At 46.1% G+C, this 26,196-nt stretch overlaps 1 protein-coding gene across 1 annotated transcript in view; it reads left to right on the forward strand.

Annotated features, from left to right (window-relative positions):
- STRC (stereocilin) overlaps nt 1-26,196 on the forward strand; it is a 543,934-nt gene that overhangs the window by 257,211 nt on the left and 260,527 nt on the right. Inside the window, exons 16-17 of the mRNA XM_069624197.1 lie at nt 4,052-4,175; nt 15,969-16,057. Coding sequence (XP_069480298.1) covers nt 4,052-4,175; nt 15,969-16,057 — 213 coding nt within the window. The remainder of the gene's footprint in view (nt 1-4,051; nt 4,176-15,968; nt 16,058-26,196) is intronic.

Here is a 26,196-nt window from a genome sequence, read left to right on the forward strand (position 1 = left end):
GCATCATTCATGTAACTACTGACAGCTAGAGGAAGCATTCGCCAAGCATTATTCTAGTAAGCACTGACAGCTTTAGGGAGCATGCAGCCGGTATCATTCGTGTAACTACTGACAGCTAGAGGAAGCATTCGCCAAGCATTATTCCAGTAAGCACTGACAGCTTTAGGGAGCATGCAGCCAGCATCATTCGTGTAACTACTGACAGCTAGAGGAAGCATTCGCCAAACAATATTCCAGTAAGCACTGACAGCTTTAGGGAGCATGCAGCCAGCATCATTCGTGTAACTACTGACAGCTAGAGAAAGCATTCGCCAAACATTATTCCAGTAAGCACTGACAGCTTTAGGGAGCATGCAACCGGCATCATTCATGTAACTACTGACAGCTAGAGGAAGCATTCGCCAAGCATTATTCCAGTAAGCACTGATAGCTTTAGGGAGCATGCAGCCGGCATCATTCATGTAACTACTGACAGCTGGAGGAAGCATTTGCCAAGCATTATTCCAGTAAGCACTGACAGCTTTAGGGAGCATGCAGCCGGCAACATTCATGCAACTACTGACAGCTAGAGAAAGCATTCGCCAAGCGGTATTCCACCAAGCACTGACAGCTTTAGAGGGCATGCAACCAGCATCATTTATGTAACTACTGACAGCTAGAAGAAGCATTCGCCTGACAGCTTTAGGGAGCATGCAGCCGGCATCATTCATGTAACTACTGACAGCTAGAGGAAGAATTCGCCAAACATTATTCCAGTAAGCACTGACAGCTTTAGAGGGCATGCAGCCGGCATCATTCATGTAACTACTGACAGCTAGAAGAAGCATTCGCCTGATAGCTTTAGGGAGCATGCAGCCGGCATCATTCATGTAACTACTGACAGCTAGAGGAAGCATTCGCCAAGCATTATTCTAGTAAGCACTGACAGCTTTAGGGAGCATGCAACCGGCATCATTCATGTAACTACTGACAGCTAGAGGAAGCATTTGCCAAGCATTATTCCAGTAAGCACTGATAGCTTTAGGGAGCATGCAGCCAGCATCATTCGTGTAACTACTGACAGCTAGAGGAAGCATTCGCCAAGCATTATTCCAGTAAGCATTGACAGCTTTAGGGAGCATGCAGCCAGCATAATTCGTGTAACTACTGACAGCTATAGGAAGCATTTGCCAAACATTATTCCATTAAGCACTGACAGCTTTAGGGAGTATGCAGCCGACATCATTCATGTAACTACTGACAGCTAGAGGAAGCATTTGCCAAACATTATTCCAGTAAGCACTTCTGTAAGTACTGACTGCTTGAGGGAGCATTCAGCTAGCATCATTCTTATAAGTACTGACGGCTTGAGGGAGCATTCAACAGGCATCATTCCTGTAAATACTGACGGCGTAAGGGATCATTCAACTGACATCACTCAAGTAGGCACTGACAGCATGAGCTGGCATTCAGATAGCATTGTTCCTGTAAGTGCTGACAGCTTGAGGGAGCATTCAGCTGGCATCATTCTTGTGAGTAATGACAGCTTGAGGGAGCATTCAACAGGCATCGCTTATGTAGGCACTGACAGCATGAGCTAGCATTGTTCTTGTACATACTGTCAGCTTGAGGGTGTTTTCAGCTAGCATCATTCCAGCAATTACTGGCACCTTTGGGGAGCATTCCGCAGGCAGTAGTTACTGACAGCCTGAGAAGAGAGCTACCATCATTTCAGTTAATCTTCCTTGTTGAAAAGAAACTCCAGAATGCTTCATTTTAACACACCCATTTAGCTTAAGGGGTTATTCCGCAGTCATTAACTCAGGAATGTATGATGGATTTGCCCGTGAACATCCAACAAGCTTCCTTTCAGTGCGTCCTCCCTCCCTGGGTCACATCTGGCAGGCATAATTGCAGTAAAGCATAGGCCCCAATGTCAGTACCTCCTCTTCACAGCTGATGGGACCTCTTGTGACTGTTATTTCGGTAAGCCTTCAGTGCTCACCGCAAATACTCCCAGGACGCTCTACCACCAGTAGTGAACCCTCCTGCAGGCATAATGTGAGCAGTTCATTATTGCTCCATCGATACGCTGCAGGCACCATTTAAAGGAATGGTTCCGTCAGAAAATATTATTGGCCAAAAAGATTGCCAATAATAAAACTAATACCTAAAATATATATATTTTTTAAGTCCCTATGTAAAGTTTCGAGAAAATGAAGCTCAAACTTTAAAATTGCAAGCACTAGGGGGCATCCATTTTGTGAAATGGATGCCGCCTGTGCTTGTGTTTGCGGCACTAATGAAGCAAAAGCCAGCCAGCTGTAGTAAACAAAAGCTACCACTGGGTGGCTTTTGCTTCATTGGTGCCGGACTCGGAGGACAGGGACAAGAGACTACAGGCAGGAAAGCTGCAGCTGTATCTAGGTAAGTGCTATTTTCCTTTTTAAAATAAGCACTAGCTGCGTTTTTTTTCCTTAAAACGTTGTATTTATGTTTGTGGCAGCAAACATAAATGCAACGTTGTTGTGTTTCGAAAACGCTGCGGTTTTTCTTTCTAAGTTTCTCGCGCTTCTTCAAGCCGGAGGAGCCTGAGAAACTTAGAAAGAAAAACCACAGCGTTTTTGAAACACAACCGCGTTGTGTTTCTGCCTGCCATGGCTATCACTTTGGGTCTCTTGTGCTCCGAGACCCAAAGTGAAAGCCAAGGCAGGCAGAAACACAACTCGGTTGTGTTTCCATGCCGCAGTGTTTCTGCCTACAGCAGCGAGAGCTCCAAAGTGAAAGCTGCTGTAGGCAGAAACACAACGCGGGTGTTTAGAAATGCTGCTGTGTTTTTAAAGCAGCTTTCACTTTGGGGCTCTCAGGCTCCCCGCGCGGAGCCCGAGAGCCCCAAAGTGAAAGCTGCTGTAGGCAGAAACACAACGCGGTTGTGTTTCCGTGCCGCGGTGTTTAGAAATACAACATTTTTGTATTTGTAAATGCCGCAATATTTACAAATCCAAAAACGTTGTTATTCTGAATTCTGCAGCTTTTGCTTAGTCTCCTGGACTCCCTCAGGGTTGGGGGAGCCCAGGAGACTCCCAGCGAAAGCTGCCGCTGTCAGAATAACAACGTTGTTGTATTTGTGATTGCCGTGGTTTTCCAACCACGGCAATCACAAATACAACAACGTTATATTTTTAATTGGTGCGCCTTGGCTTTTTGCCTTCATTTTATGTTTTCTGTGCTTCCCTGGGCTTTGGGAGCACAGAACACGTAAAATGAAAGTGAAGGCAGCCTCCTCAGCTCTGCTTAGGCTGCACTAAGCAAAAGCTCCCAGTAGGGGCCTTTTGCTGCTTGTTTAGTGCCGCAAAGGCAGAGCCGAGGAGGCTGCCTGAAATCACAAAATGGATGCCCCCTAGTGCTTGCAATTTTAAAGTTTGAGCTTCATTTGCTCGAAACTTTGCATAGGGACTTAAAAAATATATATATTTTAGGCATTTATTTTATTATTGGCCATATTTTTGGCCAATATTTTCTGACCGAACCATTCCTTTAAGTAAATCATCATTGCCTGGAGGGGGGGCGGGGAGGGACATCCATCAAGCAGGATGCCTGTCACACCATGGATACATTCCCAGATTCTCTGTGTGTGTGTTTAATTTTCATTGTTGGTGAATTGCTGGTATCTGAATATAATTGTATAATACCTGGGAACCAGGCCATCAGGTAGGCAACACAAACAAACATATTGATACAGATTACAATATGACAGGAACATTGCACCACTTAGACATTCATGCAAACACACTATAATATACAGAACTACACGCAGTGTAGTGTATGATGTCATTGTTTTAATAGTAATACCCCAGATAATGTTGACAACTATTTTGAAGAAAGTCATATAGAAATATAAAGTTTAGATTGATATATTGGCATTAAAGACTATTTTCTGTGATAGCTGGGATGTAGATAAATTAGAAAAAATGCACATTGAGACTTTGGCAAATATAGGAGGCGTTGTCCGTTTTCATGCCTCTGATGGGTGTATAATGTTTACACAATTGTGTCTTCTTTCTGTCCTAAGATCTTTGGGAAGCGTGGCTGCGGGGAGTGACTGTAGCGCGCTCACAGCTCTGCTGACCAATGAAAGCATCAAGCGGACACTGATGTTCCTTCGCGATCTGCCCATCGACCTGGACACCTACCTGGTAACTATCACAGGTCATTGGTGTTTTATTCCATGTTTCAGCTGTTCAGCAAAAAAAGCCAGATTTTTCTATATTTATACTTTAGTATCGATGCTTCTGAGACATTGTTTGGTTACCATGGATCTTTTTTATTAAGTCACAAACAGAAGAAAACACAGTAATCCACCCCGTTGTTTGCAACAACAGCTTCCTTTGTAAATAGATGAGCTCCCCTCTTCCCCAATCAAAGAGTCACGGATCGCTCTCAGGAAATACTCCAGAAGCAAAACTGTGGAAGACGGCAAAATTGGAGAAGAAGAAAGGGGATCTGGGAGGTGGGGGGTTTGTCAAGGGAAGCAAGAAAGAGAGAGGGTCAGAGAACAAAGGGAGAGTGGAATATGGAAACACCCCATGAATTTCATTGTAAACTAAAAGAAACAGTGCATCTCTCATTTTCTGCGCTGATGCCTCGGATAGCAATCAAGCTGAACACCAAACCCTGTTAGGGCTGCAGAGAGAATATCCATAAAGTATCCTTCCTGCCTCAGAGCCCAATTCTTTCTTGTTTCTCCTGAAAGGTGAAAGTTTCAGTGGGAGGGCTGAGAGTATATTTCCTGTCCTTGTGAAGAAGAGCACCAATCAGACGCCTTCACTCCCAATCCTGCCAACTCCTTTTGAATATTCACCGTTTGCTTCCTCCTGGATATGGTCACAATATTTGAGTCTAGAAATAGCAAGATCCACCAGAACCTCCAACATCAACGACTAATTCTTGGCCAGTCTCCGAAGAACAAACTTCCAATCATGTCCTAATCGAAAAATCAACATTGCTGCACCACCTTTTCTTGGACCTGCAAACAACATTACATTCCTTGGTGAACAAGAGGAGTGCGCATTTCACGTAAACTTGATCGTGACCCAGCGACTGTCCCAGGACCCAGTCTTATTAGATCATACGCTACAACACAAAGCATGTGGCAAGGAGAAGAATCAAGAACCCCCAATGCACCCAACTTCATATCCTGCTGCTAAAGGTTGTCTGACCCCTCTATTTTGTCTTCCAAAAGGACCATATCCCACAACATTCATTCGCAAGTATCCATCAGGTCTTGCAGGTCGGTAACACTAGACTTCAAATTACCATCCACTACTTCCAGCTGTGATCCATCTGCCTGCATCTCTCTCTCTTTCACTGGAGCGCAGGCGGGCCCCCATAAATGTCCAACTGAAATTCTATTGCTGTTACTGACTACTACACTTCGTCCACCTTCTGATGCAGCGCTGCATTGCCTGCAGGAACCTTCTGCAATCCTCTGACACTGCCTACGTCAGATGGGGCAATGAGGTTGACGAGGGGCGAGTGCGGGGCAGAAAGAATCACCCGTCTTTCTTTACCCTCTTGGCTGCCATGTCTGTGCCATAAATGAACGTTCACATGGTTTCCTTCAGCAGAGGGCCATTATGCTCAATGTCCTTTATCAGTACCACCGTCTCGTTCATTCAAATTGATCACTCTGACTGCAAACATGCATGCATATAAATGACGGCACTGCTGCTACGGCTATGGGTTCCAGAGCAGTCAAGATGCCCGGGTTGCAGGAATGGTGAGAAATATTGCCTCAGTAAACTGAGAGACTTGCTGTACAGAACCAGGAAATGTTGGTGCACACCTCTATTCAAAGAAGATTTCAAAAATGTATTTAGGCAAAATTAAAAGAGTCCTTGAGGTGCAGGGGAGGAACCGTGGTCCTGGCACAGAACCACCCATAATACAAACACGAAAAGAAGATCCAAAAGTACAATCCTCCCGTCCCTGCACACTTTCTAGAACAGCTAAGGGTTTTAATAAGAAGTTATCCACAATATGCCTCAAAAGATTAATCAATCAGGAAAACATCCCTTCGGTTTTTATATCAAAAATAGAATTTTAATATTAAACAGTGACAAACATAACATTATACAAGTCCGTTTTGATGGCTGACGCGTTTCGAGGCATCTACCTCTTCTTCCTGAACCCAACGGACTGCAAAGGAAATATCATATATAGGGACAAATCAGTATTATAAACATCCAAAAAGGACTTACAGTTAATCAAACCAATTAATTCAGAAATAGTGTGTTCAATGAATTCCCGTGGATACTTAATTTCATTTGATCTATTCTTGCTGTACATGCATCGTACCTTCAAGATCCCGTTTTACAGGAAGGAGGAGCAGGTAGATGGAACTTGGGCTCAGCGAAAGAATTTGTGGGCCATACGTCTTTTCGGGCGACATGCTGAAACTCTGTGGACACACCTGCCAGCAAGGGCCACTGGACACCTCCCTCCGCACCCCTTCTTACGCTTCCTGCCTCCTTGCAACAAAGATGTCTGAAAGGTCTGGTCACTCAGTCATCGCCCATTCTCCAGAGCACAGTTGAGGTTGGTGCGTTAGACAAAGCTTCTTGGACCTCAGTTCTGCCATTTGCAAAAGGCTCTCAAATACCACTATCTGAATACAAACATGGCTGCTATAGACCCCTCGTGTAAATCTAAAGAAAGGAATGACAATAGAGGAGAAAAAAGACTGGCTCAGGAGGCCGTACAGTTCTGGGGGAAGTTTTCCATAATGCTTTCCTTGGCACAGGTTCACTAGGGCAGAGGGTCACCTGTGTTACGCATAGGCCGAAAAGACAAGCTGACACATATGTGTATATATATATATGCAATTATGAAATGTATAAAGCTCAAACCTAGATGGAAAGCAACAGAGTTGCATATAGCGGATACGCCCCGATCATTACAGGTAGGGTAAGAGTGTAGCAGAGGTAGTTGGGAAGGGTTGCAGTAGTGTGAGCTCCAGAGAGGTAATCACAGGTTTCAGTGTTATGATTGGCGAGGTGATCTTTGAAGAGTAGGGTCTTCGGGTAATTCTTCCAGTGTATTTGGGGGTCTTATCTGCGTTGGTAACTTGCTCAAGAGACATTAGCATAGTGTCAGGGATGGCACTCTATTAAGAGTGGCACAGGACACCCAAAAAGGGTTTGGGTGGTTGTGCCTAAATAAAGTGGACAGAGAAGCACAAACACAGCTGAAAGGAAAGAGAACGAAGAGTAGGCAAGAGTAGCAAGGAAAGGTACAGAATGAATTCCCTCTTGGGGTGTATGCAGATATAGGAAAAGAGTATTCCACGAACCTTAGGAAATACTCAAGCCTTCTGCACAGTTTGCTATAACAGAGGCCCACGCTGTTTGCTCATGACTTGGAACAGCAGCTATGGGTGTCTGTAATGTAGAAACGAGACAAGGGAAGGGGCAGAGGTTGACTGATGGGAACCAACAGACAAGCTCTGTACAAAAGGGTCTACAAACAGGACAAGAGAAGATACTTACAGACAAATCCAGGAAAAGGAGGTTGATAGCAAACTAGCAGAAGGAAATGAAGGGAAAGTCGTGTAACAGGATAGGATAGCAGAGGACAGTAAGGAACAAGGTTGAGAGCTCAGAGGAGCAGGAAAGCAATGAGCAAGCCCACAGGAGCAGGGCTCTAAGGTAGAGAGCCCAGAGGGAAAGGGCTTAGGGCAGCAGAGTAAAGCAGGCTGCACGGCAAGGAACCCAGAAGGACCGGGCAGCAAGGAGTGAGCCCTGAGGGGCAGGGCCGCTGACCGTAGAAGGTTGCAGAGGACTGTAGAGGGCTGCTAGGCCGAGAACCCAGCGGAAAAAGGTAGGTAGTAAGCAGCGGAGCGTGATCAGTGCAAAGTAGGAAGCCCAGAGGACAAGGGCTGTAGGCAGCCGGAGTGAGGCAGGCTGCAGAGCAGGGAGCCCAGAGGACAAGGGCTGAGACTGGAAAGCAGCAGAGCGTGATCAGCTGCAATGTAGAAAGCCCCGTAGGGCAAGGGCGGAGGCTGGAAGGCAGCAGAGCGTGATCGGCTGCAATGTGGAGAGCCCGGCAGGGCAAGGGCGGAGGCTGGAAGGCAGCAGAGCGTGATCGGCTGCAATGTGGAGAGCCCGGCAGGGCAAGGGCGGAGGCTGGAAGGCAGCAGAGCGTGATCAGCTGCAATGTAGAAAGCCCGGTAGGGCAAGGGCGGAGGCTGGAAGGCAGCAGAGCGTGATCGGCTGCAATGTGGAGAGCCCGGCAGGGCAAGGGCAGAGGCTGGAAGGCAGCAGAGCGTGATCAGCTGCAATGTAGAAAGCCCGGTAGGGCAAGGGCGGAGGCTGGAAGGCAGCAGAGCGTGATCGGCTGCAATGTGGAGAGCCCGGAGGAGCAGGGCTGTGAGGAAGAGAGCCTGGAAGGCTATGGCTGTAGGCAGCGAAGAGTAACAGGCTGCAAGGCAGGAAGCCCAGAGGAGCTGGACTGAGGCAGGGAGCCCAGAAGGCTAGGGCTGTAGGCAGCAGGGTGTAGCAAGCTGCAAGGCAGGGTCCAAGCAGGAGTGATGGTAAACAGCATACAAAGATCCGTAGAAAGACACGAAAGGTGGAGGAAGGTCTCTCCATGCAAGCGGCTGAGCCACTGCAGGCAGCAGCCTTTTATACTGCCTAGCCCAGCACAGAGGCAGGCTAATTGGTTGCACCTGGCTAAGCACACCTGCAGCCAATCAGCCACCTCCCTCTCTGTTCCTGAGTTAGTGGAAGCAGAGCCAATCCCTAGGGCTTCTGGGGGGTGTAGTTCCTTTGATGACCAATAGGAACAGCCAGGAATCGATGCTTATAGCCAAGTGCATTGTGGTATGCGTAGTATGTTGGAAAAAATAATAAAGCACCAAAGTCTCGCAAATGGGAAATAAAGTCCCCAAAGTAAATATAGATTGATCCAAGAGTCTGTTGTAAATAAATCATAAACAAATAGTCCAAATTGAGCGCAAATGGATGAGCCCATGGCGCAGGCATGACAGTATGCCCCTCTCCAGGCCCCTCTCCAGGCTCCCTGAAGACCGACCTACAAGAAGAATGTCTGTCACACCGTACAAGAGTCTTAATCCAAAAAGGCACATCATGAAGCACCAGAAACGGTTTAAGGTTGCAAGGTGAGAGTCTTGAATGACAGAGACAGTACAAATGTTCTGAACTTTAGATGTAGAAATCAGAAAAGACGAAGTCTTTGGAACACAAACCCCAACTGTGTGTGCATGAAGAGAGGAACTGCGAAAAACTGCTGCAGGCTCCATGATAGATTTTGCTTTGACGGGCAACAATATGATGCTGGAAGGTGGAGACATAGGTACAGCAGTGTTGGTAGCTTTAGGAAGGTTTTCCAAGACATCCGGAGCAGCCATGACAACGTTAGGGTTAGCCGCAGAGAGTTCAGGGGTCACAGCGGCGGTTTCCCCATGATTAGTAGACAGTTCAGAGGTTACAGCAGCAGTGAGATCTTGAATGGCTGTAGAGAGTATCGAGGTTGTAGCAACTGGGTGTGTGGGTGCCATGAGAGAACCAGCGGGCTGGAACGCACCTGAGACTGGTAGAGTAGAGTCTGGCAGTCTTAGTGCTATAGATACACCAGCAGGAACAACTGGAGCAGTAGTCTTAACAGGGAAACCCTTTGCTGACTTTGCAACAGTTAGCATGGTGGATGTAGGATCAGGAAGAGAAGGTGCTGCGGGATCAGGTTGTGTAGCAGAGGATTCTGCTGCAGCTAGCACAGCTGCAAAGGAAGTAGAAATCTGGGCATCGGGAGCATCAAAATTAGCAGTAGCTTCAGGAATCACAGTAGCTATAGCAACCTCAAGATTTGCAGCAGGGACTTCAGGAGACTCAAATGTGGCAGGGAGTTTAGGAGCCACAGCATCAGGAAGATCATGAATTGCAGTTGGAAGTACGGGTACTGTAGCAGCTACAGAAAGTTCAGGTGTTGCAACCACTGGTAGATCGGGTACCACAACCACTGGCGATTCAGGGGGTATCGAAGAAACTGGAGATGTTGATTGCTCAGGAGTGTTGTCTGATAGCACAGCCACACTTTGGCAAGCCCCGCTTGCCAACTCAGCATGCTCGGTGTGAACTGCGCCAGTCTCCTCAGCTGACGTTGTCATTCCAGAAGAGGTTGTAAGTGTGAGTACTGGACAATAGGCAAGGGTGAGGGCGGAACCATCCTTTGACTCAGAGGGATTTCCAATCAGAAGACCACCCTTGCTTTGTGGTGTAATGGCTGTGTGAGTGATTTGACCCACCGGAGGAGTTAATTCTTTTCTGTCAGTACAACAACCTGAGTTTCTGTGGCTGGAAGGTGAAAGAGCTGTGTCAGTCTTTAGAAGGGATACATATGATATATTTAGGTCTTCCATCTGCTTGGTATAAGTCTGTATACTTTTCTGCGTGGCAATTCCAGGCCTTATCATGTCGATCTCTAAAGATAAGATGTCAGGTGTTGGACATAGTGTCAGATGGTCTGGTGACTTGTGTCCCTTCATAAGATTCTTATAATGCAAATAAACAAAGTCATCATAGAGGTCTATGGTCTTTCTTTTAAGGCGTAGGATTTGTTCGTGTAGCAGGTAAGTATCATTAGTTTGATCTAAAGCTTCAGAAGCTGGTGTGGCAGAAAATTTGGTTGTAGCAATGGGAAGACTGACCTTAGGGTTATTGTTGTTAGTAGGTACTGTGGAAGCATTAAGACAACCGATGGTTAGTATAGGTCTTTTGTACCCAGGACCAGATGCACAAACCTCAGGATAATGACTGCCTTGTCCTGTCAAATAAGGGTTTCCAGCATTCTGGGGAGCTTGCCAAGCTGATCTTGCGCATATCACTCTGGCAACAGCGTATTCTGGTTTAGAGTCTCCCACAATGAGTGCTATATCCTTGGCTGTTGCGGTGTTAGAAGGCTTGTCAGAAGACGCAGGGGTGTTTTTCACTGTTTGGTTTAACAAGATCTGTAAGAATTCATTATCTTGCTGTAGCTCTGCAACAGATAAGGACTGCGGGTCATAGTCGCAAATGTCATAATAATTGTACATGGAAGAAGGGTCAGCTAGCCAGTGAGTATAGTACCGTGCTTGTAAATCTTTGTTTACTAAGGCGAGACTGTCCTTTAGACTAAGGTTCTTGTTTGCTGTCTTTAGGGAAACCATAGGTTTATGCAAAGGTTTCTTAACCCGAAAGGAAAGCATCTTTGGTCTGTGTGTGCCTTTCCGGCCTATGAAACAAGAAATTTTTGGCTCTTGCATTCTGTCAGGGATGGCACTCTATTAAGAGTGGCACAGGACACCCAAAAAGGGTTTGGGTGGTTGTGCCTAAATAAAGTGGACAGAGAAGCACACACACAGCTGAAAGGAAAGAGAACGAAGAGTAGGCAAGAGTAGCAAGGAAAGGTACAGAATGAATTCCCTCTTGGGGTGTATGCAGATATAGGAAAAGAGTATTCCACGAACCTTAGGAAATACTCAAGCCTTCTGCACAGTTTGCTATAACAGAGGCCCACGCTGTTTGCTCATGACTTGGAACAGCAGCTATGGGTGTCTGTAATGTAGAAACGAGACAAGGGAAGGGGCAGAGGTTGACTGATGGGAACCAACAGACAAGCTCTGTACAAAAGGGTCTACAAACAGGACAAGAGAAGATACTTACAGACAAATCCAGGAAAAGGAGCTTGATAGCAAACTAGCAGAAGGAAATGAAGGGAAAGTCGTGTAACAGGACAGGATAGCAGAGGACAGTAAGGAACAAGGTTGAGAGCTCAGAGGAGCAGGAAAGCAATGAGCAAGCCCACAGGAGCAGGGCTGTAAGGTAGAGAGCCCAGAGGGAAAGGGCTTAGGGCAGCAGAGTAAAGCAGGCTGCACGGCAAGGAACCCAGAAGGACCGGGCAGCAAGGAGTGAGCCCTGAGGGGCAGGGCCGCTGACCGTAGAAGGTTGCAGAGGACTGTAGAGGGCTGCTAGGCCGAGAACCCAGCGGAAAAAGGTAGGTAGTAAGCAGCGGAGCGTGATCAGTGCAAAGTAGGAAGCCCAGAGGACAAGGGCTGTAGGCAGCCGGAGTGAGGCAGGCTGCAGAGCAGGGAGCCCAGAGGACAAGGGCTGAGACTGGAAAGCAGCAGAGCGTGATCAGCTGCAATGTAGAAAGCCCGGTAGGGCAAGGGCGGAGGCTGGAAGGCAGCAGAGCGTGATCGGCTGCAATGTGGAGAGCCCGGCAGGGCAAGGGCGGAGGCTGGAAGGCAGCAGAGCGTGATCAGCTGCAATGTAGAAAGCCCGGTAGGGCAAGGGCGGAGGCTGGAAGGCAGCAGAGCGTGATCGGCTGCAATGTGGAGAGCCCGGCAGGGCAAGGGCAGAGGCTGGAAGGCAGCAGAGCGTGATCAGCTGCAATGTAGAAAGCCCGGTAGGGCAAGGGCGGAGGCTGGAAGGCAGCAGAGCGTGATCGGCTGCAATGTGGAGAGCCCGGAGGAGCAGGGCTGTGAGGAAGAGAGCCTGGAAGGCTATGGCTGTAGGCAGCGAAGAGTAACAGGCTGCAAGGCAGGAAGCCCAGAGGAGCTGGACTGAGGCAGGGAGCCCAGAAGGCTAGGGCTGTAGGCAGCAGGGTGTAGCAAGCTGCAAGGCAGGGTCCAAGCAGGAGTGATGGTAAACAGCATACAAAGATCCGTAGAAAGACACAAAAGGTGGAGGAAGGTCTCTCCATGCAAGAGGCTGAGCCACTGCAGGCAGCAGCCTTTTATACTGCCTAGCCCAGCACAGAGGCAGGCTAATTGGTTGCACCTGGCTAAGCACACCTGCAGACAATCGGCCACCTCCCTCTCTGTTCCTGAGTTGGTGGAAGCAGAGCCAATCCCTAGGGCTTCTGGGGGGTGTAGTTCCTTTGATGACCAACAGGAACAGCCAGGAATCGATGCTTATAGCCAAGTGCATTGTGGTATGCGTAGTTTGTTGGAAAAAATAATAAAGCACCAAAGTCTCGCAAATGGGAAATAAAGTCCCCAAAGTAAATTTAGATTGATCCAAGAGTCTGTTGTAAATAAATGATAAAGAAATAGTCCATATTGAGCGCAAATGGATGCGCCCATGGGGCAGGCATGACACATAGCAGTAAAAAGGCTGTTTCCTAGTTGCTTTCGCTTTTGGTTTACAAGTTTTTTTTATTCCAAAAGTAAGTCGCCCCCAACCAAGCACAGCATCAGGTATCCTTCTTTAATCAAACCCTTGGAACCTGAACAGCAACTTTCCCATCACCATGTCCTGTGCCGCACGCTCACACTTCATATCAAAGGCCTCATGCACACACATACACAAATCAAGGACTTAACACACACCTCAACCTCTTCACTTCCCTTGCACGGGTTACCCCACAACATGCAATCTTACATTGGACCCCCTGAATACCTGCAGTGCAGGTGTGCTAGAGCTGTCGTACCAACAGATCCCCAATTATTCTGGGCTCTTGCAACCCTGCATGAAGGGGTTCATGTGAGAATGGGTCAGCACAAAGTAGCCAAGAGGCTTCCAGAGGCAGCAAAGGCACCATTCATTGGGGGAAAAGACGTTTTCCTTAAAGGCAGGTCATCTGACAGCATAGGCTCACACCTATGAGATAGCTGTCCCTAATGTAGCTATTTGAGTAGAGGGACCTTTACAGTGAGATCGGCTTCACCTGACAGATGCCTCAAGTGGAGCAGGTTGTGGATCCATTTTGCCCGGTGTCTGATTTGTAACGCCCTCTTTTGCTGGGAAGACGGCTCATCGAGCTACGTGTACGACTCTGACATGGAGCCCGGATGCACTTCTGAATTTCGGCCCTGCATCCTTCAGAGGTTAACGAATATCGTTAAATTTGGAAATGATAACACCTACTACTACAGTGCATCAAAGTGTGAGGAATCAGATATGCAATGCTATATACAAATATAATATTCAACCCCCACTTACGATTACCCAAACAACCTAGCTGCATCAATGACAGTAGAAATGCCATGTCGGCCTTCCGCCTTGAACCCAGTTTGTTTTTTTGTTTGTTTATTTGTTTATTTGTTTATAATGCGCCGGAGCCCACAGGCATCAGTGAGCAACATGTAATCCAACCCAAATAACTCACAATCTAGACAAACAATAGCGTCTTCAGGCATTTTCTAAAGGTGGTGCTGTTTTCTTCCATGCGCATTTCGACAGGGAGCTTATTCCAGATCACCCTGCCTGGGCTGTGAAGGAGCGTCCATTGCCTCTGACTCGTTTGCATCTGGGTTGAGTCAGACGCGTTTAGTCCTCTGACCAGTACATTGCGCACCTTGGGCCTGGACAATAACAGCGGATGAACGACACTGTGCTTTCTTCTAGCTCATAGCAATGCAGTAGGGTGAAGGTATTTAGGGTTACCTGTGAGCATGCACTACATAACACATAGAAACAATTGAACATCATAGAGTGGGAAGACTTAATGGTGAAGGGGAAAATGCCATATGCTGCTTTGTGGATTCCACCGGAGGTAACTGGGACTCTAATGTCTTGGCACTAGCAAAGATTGAAATCGTCCCTTAAGGGCCGATGGCCAGGATAGCATGGACACCCTGAAGATAATGCATTAGTAGGTAAACTGTTAGGAGCGTCATTAACATCAGGACTAATATCTAAAATATATATATGTAATTTGGAAAATAGGGTTCTACCTAAGCCTGTGGCGCTGTTCAAATTGAATAGGGACCTGGATGCAGAACTTGAGGATCAGTGGACTCAGGTCTACGTGCTGTATAGGACCATCTCCATCAGCAGTAGATTGGCTCTAATATATTATAAACATATTCCACGGCTATAATACACCGCGCACCCCAACAACAGATTACAACTTTTGAGCAGACAAAATCAGATCAATGCCAAAATTGTCAAGGACCCACTTCTGGTTTTCTACAAATGGTGTGGCGGTGCTGTCTTCGCCTATTGGCGAGAGGTTGTGACAGAGTTGAGTGAAATGCTGGAGGAGGAAAACCCGTTCTCCACCGGAGGGTGACTGGTGTGCCTATTTCACGAAAAGCAAGTGTGGGATCTAAAATGTGTTGCTTTGGACTTACCGTTGGCCAAGAGAAGTATATCCATGCACTGGATGAGAAAGCGGCCACCTACTCTCTCCTATTATCTGACAGACATGATCAACGTTCGAGAAGTAGAGTCTGAGAGCTGCGCCACCATCTTTTGCAACAAAGATAACAATGTAGGGATATTTGGAACGCCCTCGCTGCACATCTACACGGAGTGGGTGAGAATAAAAAGGGGTGTCTCGGCTGTGAACTCTACCCAACCGGAAAAACAAAGACCCGGGGGCATGTGTAGATAGTATCATTAAGCAGATTGGGAGTCATTAAAACTGAATCTTATTGCAAGACAACGTGCTGTACCAAAATGATGCACCTCTCTATGGATGGTTAAAGGACAAAACTTTGTTTGCAGCTAGGAAGTTGTGTGAAAGACACCTTGGGTTTTAAGCAATGCGAATCATTTTTCCATGGAATATAGTGATATAGAATGTGAATTCAAGATGTATCTGTGTTAAGGGGGAATTGTTTTTTTTTTTTTTGCATTTGTATTGTTAATAATGAAGTTTATTTAAAAAAAAAATGTTAAACAAAGTAATACAATAAAGCGTTGAGGATGCTGTTCCCCAGCAACTGGACTAGATGGGTAGTCTGCAATAGAGCAGCTCACTGATGTGTCTACTCTATTCACACCTCGTGTGAAAGTTTGTCTTTCATTAAGAAAAAAACTAGTGTATAGAGCACTCAATGGGGTCGGTTTCTCCCCACCGAGCAAGCTTCATGTGTTCTCGTGCTGACTGTCAGCTGAATGCGCTACACCTTATCCATACCCATCTGGAAGAGGCACTTCCTTACACAGAGACTAATGCACAGTTGTCTTGTCTCTTTGTTTCGGCAGAAAAAGTGTATTGTGGAAAAACTGAATAATTACATCCTCTCCCCGAGTCTGTTGGAGGCCATAGGAGCTCAGCTTGCCGTGGAAGTTCCGTGAGTTTTACTTCAATTCCGATTGTTTGCCTTCCTTGTCATGAGCCGTGACTGCGCATGAGCACGAGGCCGGAGCAAACAAGCACGCATGGTGGTCATGTGACATGTGTATGGCGAAAGGACATTTTGGGTGACTCCTGTGTCAGTCTAATGATGGGGAGAGGGGTCGTGATTGGAAAGGATGAAGTGGGGAGAAACTTTCTAAGGCCTCTTACCACAGTAAGAAGGCTGGTGGTTGTTGCAAAAAAAAACAGTTTATACTGTGGCACAGCAATATGGAGCGCACCATTTGCTACTTGTCACTGATTATAAAAAGTAAACAACTGTTGCAGAGCACCCCCATGGGCCTGAGGAATATTAGTGTGCTCTGTAAATACACCTGTTCTGTTGTGTGACTTTGGAGTTTCAGCGTTGCATCCGACATTCATAGCTGTGCAAATAGACACCGGTCTCCTCTTAGCTCTGGAAGGGCGTCTGCCTCCGACTGGTAGCGCGAAGCAGTTTATATGCAAGGGTTTAGCTGCTTCCCAAGACAAGTTAATGTTAATGTTAAAGGTATTTGTATCGCGCACCATCACCAACGGAATTTGTCCACAGACGCTCAGGCGGATCTGCAACAAGAAGGCGGGAATGGGTTAGTCAGGTGAAATGGGTTTGTCGCGCCTTGAAACACTTGAGTATAGGCGCGTTACAAATGCCATATCATATCATATATCAAGAGGAAATAGGAAAGTGAGAAAGTCGTGTGCTGTTGACAGCTTCAGTTCGGTTTTCACAGTGCGCCGAGCTTTGGTGTGAATATCGGACCGATGCAAGATCTTGTGTGCTGTTGGTGCGGTATATGTGTTGTTTGTTTCTTGTTGTGGTGTGCTGAAGTTCGTGCGGTTTGCTGAGCGAGGGGATGGTTGTGTGGATTTTCGTGTGAGTTAGGCATGCAGCGATTCGAGCATAGGGTTAGTAGGGTATATGTATCTTAGTCCTTATAATTCTGGTTCTATGTATCCGGTTGTTCAATAGGTAGGCATGTTTCACTTTTTCTTTCCTGTCCATCTAATTGTTATGAGTGGTGGCATGGCACATTCCCAGCTGTGTTGTTTTGAACTTAGTGTAATAGGTAGGGGCGTGTCTTGCCCCCTGCTCTGGTATTGGTGCTGTAAATTAGAAATCACCTGCTCCCTTGCTCTCTATTTTCTGTCGATTGTCCATTGTTGCTTGTGTGCAGTTTGTAAGCCAAGGAGTTATTGATATATCATCCTTGCCCTTCCATCCCGATCTATCTGTGATTTTCCTTTGGTATTGTTTTATCATATCTATCCCTCTGTTGGTAAGTTGATATGCCTTAGATTGTTTGTCCCTAACATCTGTTTATGGGTGGTAGCTTAGAGGGATTGGGGGGATAGGTTTCTGGTCTCAGCAATGTTTCAGCTGTGTATAGGCGTTCTTCTAGTTATGGGGCGAAGAGCCAGGATTTGAGGAGTTTTCTGAATAGGAGGTGATTTCTTGTGTCACGGATGTTCCTTGGTAGCTCGTTCCAAGTTTTGGGGCAAGGTGAGAAAAAGAAGAACCTCCAAATGTTCTTTTGTTGTAGGGTTTTGGTTCCAAACGTATGTCGCTGCCTAGATCTGGGCGTCCTTGTTGGGCGATGCAAGCTTAGTTTGTCTCTTAGGAACTCTGGTCTTGGATTGCTCTGTGCGTAATGCACATTAACTCACAAGTCATGGTCGTATTACCTACCGGTAATATTCATTACGCCTTGTTTTACTCTTCTTAATCACAGTACTTACCTATGCGCCCAACCTTCTCCTCAGGAACTCCCCTTTCCTGAGCTCTTTCCCGCGGCCCGGCTCTTTCTCCTCCCTGTGAAATATAACCCTGCCTTTTACCCATCCGCCTCAGTTTCTCCTTCACTAGCTGAGTGATGGGACCCTTCCCAACTTTGGTAGGGTGAGGTGGGACATTACTGCTGTAATAAAAATTACTGGTAAGTAATTCGATCATTACCTCCTTCTCCCTCTTCCTAGTCCCATTACTTTTCTATAGGATTTTCCCAAGCAGCTGCTAATGGGAAGGGGGCATTCATTTTGTAGTGTCTCCTGAAGGTGATAGGACTAGCCCAAGTGGCTGCTCTGCAAATTGTATGGTATTGTATGAGAATGTATAAAGCGCGGACTAAGGCCAAACGGCATCTTGGCGCTAGTACCATCGATAGGGGAGAGAGAAAACCAGCTGGACATGCCAATTAGGAATCAGAAAAGATAGGTTATCAAGTTTCTCCAAAACTGAAGGTGCTCAGTAAGCTCACGAAGAAACAGAGTAAGAGAGTTCAAGAGGGTAAGGGCTAAAAATGAAAAGGATCGACCCCCGGCTCGAGCCCTGCGGTAGCTCGGCACCTTCAATAAAACCTGTGACGAGGACCACAGGGTTCTGACCGGTTTACACAGAGTCTACTTAGAACATAGATATTCCACTCCATTATTGTATATTTCCCAATGAACCAGACACAGCATCTTGAACTACTCCGGCGCTCAATAGGAAGCCAGTACAACTGGAGAAGCATGGGCATCGAGTGGCACCGCCTCAGGGCTCCAGGATCCAGCCTCGCTGCAGAATTCTGCAGCACCTGCAGGCATTGGAGCAAAAACGCAGGCCGTCTCAAGTAGATGCTATTACAATAGTCCAATGATCCCATAATGGAAGAGGTAACCACTTTGTTCCGGGACTCAGAAGGAAGGAATGGCAGATTTTCCTTAATACAAAGCCCATTTGGCACACAGAGGAGACTTGTGTCTCTCTGGAGCCACTAGCGAGAAGTCTGATTCCAAGACTTTTCACAGCTTCCACAGACAAAGGACATGGTACCAGAGGGGGAGGCCAGTAATCTGCACTCCATAAGAGCCCAGAGGCAAGGGACCCTACCACCAACACCCCTGTGTTGTCCCCATTGAGTTTTGGCCAATTCATGGCCATCCAGTCCCCAAAGGCAGACACACAGTTCCACGGTTTGGCAGGAGGATCAGACCCTTGGGTATTTAAATGAAAAATATATCTGCGTATCGTCTCCATAGCTGTAAAAATGTACCCCATGCAGGGACGTCATTTGGGGATTGCCAGGGGACTCCTGTGGTCTGCCTTGCTACCCCTGCAGTCAGTTCTGGGTGGAAACATGGGTGTTGGACGCATCTGAAGGTTGTGCGTCATCACTGCCTGTGATGTCACTTGGGGGTGGGGTCAAATTACATCACTTCCGGTGATGTCATCAGAGGCCAAGGGTCGTGTGATGTCACTTCCGCTACTCCTGCCATTTTGGTGAAATGACGTCCCTGACCCCATACTCAGCAATAAGGTCAGCCAGCAGTCACAAATAGTAAAAGTTAAACAAAAGCGGGGACAGGGCAGAGCCCTGGGGGACCACACATGTTGAGGCCGCTGGAGAAGATCTGAAGGGAGGCAGTGACACGATCTGGAACCAGTCAGACAAAAATGATCTGAACCATTGGAGTGGGTAGCCTGCCAACCCAATGGTCTCCAAACTTTGCATTAGAATAGCGTGACCAATTGTATCAACGCTTCAGAGAAGTCAAGGAGTATCAAAACTCTGATCTCTCCGCAGTCCTGAAGCGAGGCAATGTCATCCAAGATGGCAATCATTACAGACTCAGTACCCATAGAAGGGCGAAAACCAGATTAAAAAGGGTGAAGAAAGTGATTGGTTTCTAAAAATCTAGAAAATTGAGGTGCAAAAATAGCCTCCATCAACTTCATGAGTACAGGAAGGAGATAAATAGGCCAATAGTTCTCTGCCAGAGAGGGATCCAGATCAGCCTTCTTCAACAGGGTAGACACAGTAGCATGTTTAAGTGACATCGGAATCATCCCAGTTGTAAATGAATAGTGCAAAGCAGTCGTGAACAAGGCGATATCCTCATCAGGAAGAAATTGGATGACATACAGGGGAATCGGATCGATGGGAGAAGCCGACCTGAGTATTGAGAGGCTGAGACCATTTGATTTGTTAATGGTTCAAACTGAAAAGAACTAAGCTGGTTCGTTCTCATCAAGGGTTGCTGAAAGGTGTGTAAGATTGAGGAGCAATCCCGACCAGTCCCAATGGAATGAATTTTTCGACAAAGACAGAGACAATACTGTTACACTGGGCCTGCATGCGTGGAACGCCTGCCAAGGTAGAGACAAGAGTAGAATGCTCCCTTGCCACTCAGAATAGTTTCCAAGCAGAACAGGAAGCTGTCGAGAACCGATCAGTATAAAACTGTGATTTAGCAGCTTTAATGGCGATATGGTACTCCAAAAGTGCTTGCATATAGGACTGTTTGGCGCGCAAGTCATAGTGTGCCATTTACGCTCTGCACGACCGCACCTTTGTTTAAGCAGTCTAAGATCATCAGAAAACCAGGGAGCTGTGTTTTGGGTGAGTAACTCGCAGTTTCTCCGGTGCCAGCGCATTGGCAGTACCAATCATAGCATTCACTAGTGCAGTACAAGGATCTTGTTTGTCGACCCCCCACCCCATGTGTCAGTGGAAGCAAAAGGTTCCCAATCGAAGCTTGGGTAACGCGGCCCCAGAGACGCTGTAGTTGAAATTATTTCTGAGTCCCATGAGGTAAAGTTTCAAGAATTGATTGATTGATTGATATTTTATTTCTATCGCGCTCGTACACTAGTGTTTCAGAGCGCAACAAGGCAAGGGAGGGGAACAGGGGAGAACAAAACAGCGATCTTACTAGGCCCAATGACATTGAGAATGTGCAAGTGCATGGGAGAGGGGGTGGGGGAAAAGTGCATAGAAGGGGGAGAGGTGGAAAGTGCGAAGCAGAGGAGAAACAGATAAATAACAATAAATAAATAATAAAAGCACAAACAGTGGTAATGCAGCCAGCAATTTGCAAGTGCTAGGTTTAAGGCAGCAGACAGGGTAGGTCTGATAAGTGCAGGAAGAAAAAGGGGGGGCTGTATGGGTACAGATACAGACCCCAGTGCAAGGGGTGGCCTGGAGGCAGTGCAGGAGGGTGGCAGGATGAGCAGGTACCTGGGCCCAAAAGATAGAGGGGGGCCAGGTGCACAGTGCCAAGAGAGAACAGATCAGCAGGAGAGAGGGGGAGCGAAGGCAGAAGAAAAGAGGAAGGTCTTGAGGTGCTTCCGGAACCGGAGATGGTTCTCCTCAAGTTTTAGAGTGGCAAGAAGGATTAAAAAGGGAAGTATGTAGTTTTCGGACAAAAGGATTGGGATGGGGTAAAAAAGTGTTAGCCAAGGATTCCAAGATGGTCGCCTGTGAGTAGGGACGTGCAGTCCTCTGCTCCGCTCCAGGCCAAATAAGCAAGCTTTGTTTTTCCAACCCCGGAGGGGGGCTGGGCGCCAGTGATAACTGGAAATAAAAGTGCTGAGGCAGCAGGAGACCTACGGTGGGGCTAGCCCCACCTCCCCCACTGAATGTACCAGATATCTTGCCATATTGAGGATTAGGGCATTGGGTACACGTGGGGCCGGGGGAGGAGCCGATTGAGGGCGAAGGTGAGTGGTACCCAGAGAAGCAACGTGGGGCGACAAGCAACGTGGCATGAGGAGGCGGCCCGACATTGATACAGCTTTGAAGTGTGGGACACAGCCCCAGACGGTCCGTGGAAGGTCACTATGGTTGTTCACATGGGCATTAAAGTCCCCCATTACGAGAAGTTTAGGATAAGTGAGTAACAAGTCTGCGGCTAGTTGGGCAAATTCTGACATGAAATTAGCCATTGACAGTGCTGGAGAGTGATAAACCAGCAGGAGATCGATAGACACATTAGCAGAGGGCTGCAACATAAATAAATGAAGTTGGCAAGGTAGCTTATGGTTTAAGGGGACAGCAGTACAATTTAGAGAAGAAAGAAAAATGGAAGCTAAGCCCCCGCCCGCAATGGGGGGGGTGGTCTATCAAGCTGCAGCATGCTGTATTTTGAAGGCAGCATCTGCACAATGTCTGGAGCAGAAAAAGCCGTAAACCAAGAAAGACTGGACAAAGGTCATTAAGCAGCATATTAATATCAATACAGTGAGAAACTGCTGATCTAGCATTGACTAAAAAAACCCTCAGAGATGTATTGGCTCTGCACAACCTGCCTTTCCTACTATCCAGAGAGCCTTCACTCACAGGTGTATGTAGGGCAGCATCTAAAATGCTGAGTTCCAGGAAACCAGGAGGCCGCTTAGTAAGTGCAGGGGCACAAGATAACAAATCATTACGTGCATAGAGTTAATCTGTATTTGGTTGGCGGGTCGTGCTTGGCCTGCAAAATATCTATTGCTCGATATTGGGTATCTTAATATCATCCACTATTAGCCCAGTTATGTGGTATGATGCGATCATCACATGGAAACACAGTTTGTCTTGAATATAGTTTATTCGTAGTTTGATGGCGATGTCTGCTTGCAGCCAATGCCTGCTTATAGACGACATGTGTTTCGGCCACAGGCCATCCTCAGGGCTGTTAGTTTGAACTTGTGTTTTTAAAAGTAGAAATCATCAGATTAAACAGTTCAAATTAAAAAAAATATAAGTTTGCTGTTACATACCATGTTCATTATTTTCGTGCAGGCAGTAAAAGCACAGGAAACAAACTGACAGAAAACAATGAGACATAGATCAGGCATGTGATAAATGGGCAGTCCCAAATTCCGTAGCATTATTTTTGTTCTAGGTTGTCTTTGTGTGTTTCTGCTAGTGCTGTTGATGATTCTTGTCCTACATTAGCAAGTTACTTGTGACAAATGTGTGGCTCATAGTACAAGTATCCCCATTCTAGGTGCTGGTCGTATCCCCATTCTAGGTGCTGGTCATGCATTTATTTAGGGTGTTGCTCTTAACACTATTAGGAGCTAGTGTTTGAAAGTGGATCTAAAAATTAGCAGGCCATGTCAAGTTTCCAGTGTGGCTTGTCCCCATAAAATAGCATTCAGTGTTGGTACCATATATTGTAGTGTCCCCATATGGAGTTTGAGGGCTCTGTAGCTATAATATTGTGTTCTTAGTCATTATTATTAGGTTGGGTATGCTCACTCACCATAGAACGTAATCTTCGGATCTCTGTATAACAAGATGGAGAGTGAAATTAATGATGTTGATTTTAAGTACATTCTGCATTCGATAGGCATGTGTAAGCAAATAGTAATAGGACGATACCCATTACATCACTTACCCTATACTTGCAATAATAGTTCTTCAAAGTGAGTGGTGTAGACTAATTTCAGAAGTTGCTTCTTCTCTGTGTTCTAGTTAGTAATTTCTCCCAGTGGATTCTTGGCGTCTATATAGGCAATCCCTTATAAATTCCTAAAAGGGGAAGGGTAGAACCCATAAGTTCAGTTTCTTGATTGGCAGTGCACAGTGCCTACACTAGTATCCTGCTGGCAATTGGCTTGAGGGAACACTACTATGTGAACTCCCCTATTGCGCTTTATCCCCCCTAAAATACATATAGAGTCCCTGTAGACAAGTAAAACATTCTTTCCTTTACATATTTTCTGCTGACTTTAATCGTGGCATAATGTTAAGATGTTGGCCTAAAAATTGCCCTTGACATTATCTAAATGGAAACCCACATTCTTACCTTAATAGGTATCCCTCCTAGAGTGGGGAAGATTCCCCGGCACCTTGTGGCTTGGCGGGCGCCATGTTTGCGCTTTGTTTATGAAGTCGAACATTGTTGCATGCCGTCATTGTTGAGTCGCGTTTGTGGAAAAGCATGTGAGACTCGGACATGCAGTGGGCACCCTGGCTCTTGCATGTCTTTAAGAAAGTTGGATTTCACAAGAACACATGCATCTCATGTTCCGTATTATTGCCCATCGAGGTGCAGCGTAAGTTACAAATACATTTCGATTCCATACGTCTTAGTTTGAGTTTTAAATCGCCACCTCTTTTGCCATGCTTGGCTTTCATTAGTCCTATAACCTGAGATCATTCTAGTCTTGTATATGGCGACATGTTTGCCAGTGTACTGGCAGCATTAGCTTGGGTTCTTGACTACTAAGACTTGCTAGATGCTCTCTGATTCTAATTCGCATTTATCTTATAGTGCTCCCTATATATAGTTTCTGGCACACGCAGATAATTGCATATACAATTAAAGTTGTCTTGCAGTTGATGAAATCTTTGATCTTGATGGCTAAGCCATCTTCCTTAATTAATGTGTCACAATCTGCATGAGCATACCTGCACATGCTGCAGGAGCAACGTTTGTGAAAACCTTTTACAGTCCGCAACCAGTCATTGCCACTTCTGGTTACCCGGTTGCTGGTATCGAGAAATTATGGAAATAGTTTATTTCTGGTCGTTGGTGCTCGTGTAAACATACATTTTGGTTTGTGTGCAATGTGTTGTTTAAGATCAGAATCCATAATTTTTGCACCAATTTTTACACATTATGTGCATCCTTTAAATATAGTGTGATGATGTCAATGGTTATGTTTCTACTCTTCAATCTATTAGCAGCAGTTTGTAGGATGTTAGACCTGTATAATTCTGTGGTTCTGTCTTCTAATCTCTTTAAGATATCCTCTCTCTTGGAATCTCTCAGTGAGTAGTTTGCATTCCTTCTCAAATTGCTCTTGCTTACTGCAATTTTGACATGCCCGGTAGAACTCCCCTACTGGTATGTTGGTCACAGTAGATCTTCTATGACAACTCTTTGCATGTAATGTCGTTCTTCGGTAGGCTTCCGGTATGTTGTTGTCTCTATTTTGTTATGATCTATGAATATGTGCAGATCTAGAAAATCTATACTGGTATTGCTGCAATGTCCTGTCAGTGCAATGCCATAGGCGTTATCATTTAGGTACTGTATGTAATTCTCAAAACTCCGTTTGGTGCCATGACATATGATGAGGATATCATCAATATAGTGCTTGCAGATAATGATGCTACCTATAAAATCGTTGTTGTTCAGGGTGTGTGTTTGTTCATATTGTGCCATGAAGAGATTGGCCAGTGATGGAGCATAGTTTGTCCCCATTGCTACTCCCTTACATGCATAAACATGCCTTGAAGCAACGCTTAAATGGGGTAAAAAAAGTGTCTCTAAATTTTGGCAAAGGCTTGGAGCCCAGGGCCCGTCCAGGTCATTTGGTGCGCCCGCTGCGCCCATCCGCTATGCTGGTGTTCCCTCTGGCGTATATATGCCGTGCAGAAGAGAGAATGGGAATGACGCACGATGATGCATGCCCAACAACATAAATAAAAGACTGGCAATCAGTCTATCCCATGGCAGTACACTGTTTAAAAATATTCCCCCAGAACGTTACAGTAAAAACCAAATTAAGTGCCAAGTACAAAATAAAAAATAAAAAGGATTGATTTGCAATACGAGATGAAATATTCTTAAATTACAAATTAAGTACCACCCCTTGCGCACTTGCTCATGAAGTAGCCATTACCCTCATCAATTTGGAAAGAACATCGGGAGCACTACCTCCTGTGATTTATGGAATTTAGAAACCACCTTGGGAATAAAGGCTGTGTCACACGTCAGAACAATCGATTCCTGTCTAATCTTCAGGACTGGAGGTCTGCATAGTTGGGCCCCAAATTCCCCCAGTCACCTAGCTGACGAAATAGCAATTTGGAAGGTGGACTTCAGAGTTAGCAGTTTCACATCAATTGACTTAAGAGTTTGAAATGGCACCCTCTGAGGTATATCGAGGACCATGGGCAGATCCCATGGAGGATCCCCAGATATAACCACATGTCTAGAGTTTGTAAGGCTTTAAGAAGCTTAGATACAAGTTTATCTCCCTCTGCTATTGACGAACAGTGCTCTCTGAGCTGACCATTGTGCCCTTAGGGAAAAAAAACGCTAAGCCCTTTGTGACTCCCTAATTGATAAATTGGAGACTGTCGGGGAACCCACATTGCTTCGCTCAAATATTTTTTTCTCTCGTACCATGACCCAAAAGTATCCAAGTGTAGATCATATCCTCTAAGAGGAGAGGGCCTCCTGGCCCCCTGTACTGCCTCTGCCACCTAGGAAGATAAACCTAGCTGCTGTAGACTCCTCCTTTTAATTTCCACACTTATCATTGAATTAATTGGAATGTGATGTGGTCCTGGAGATATTTCAGAGTGAAGGGGCACTTTGGGATTAACCATC

This window comes from Ambystoma mexicanum, chromosome 11 (genome assembly GCF_040938575.1).
Source record: "Ambystoma mexicanum isolate Mex_15411 chromosome 11, UKY_AmexF1_1, whole genome shotgun sequence".
NCBI classification, from domain to species: Eukaryota; Metazoa; Chordata; class Amphibia; order Caudata; family Ambystomatidae; genus Ambystoma; species Ambystoma mexicanum.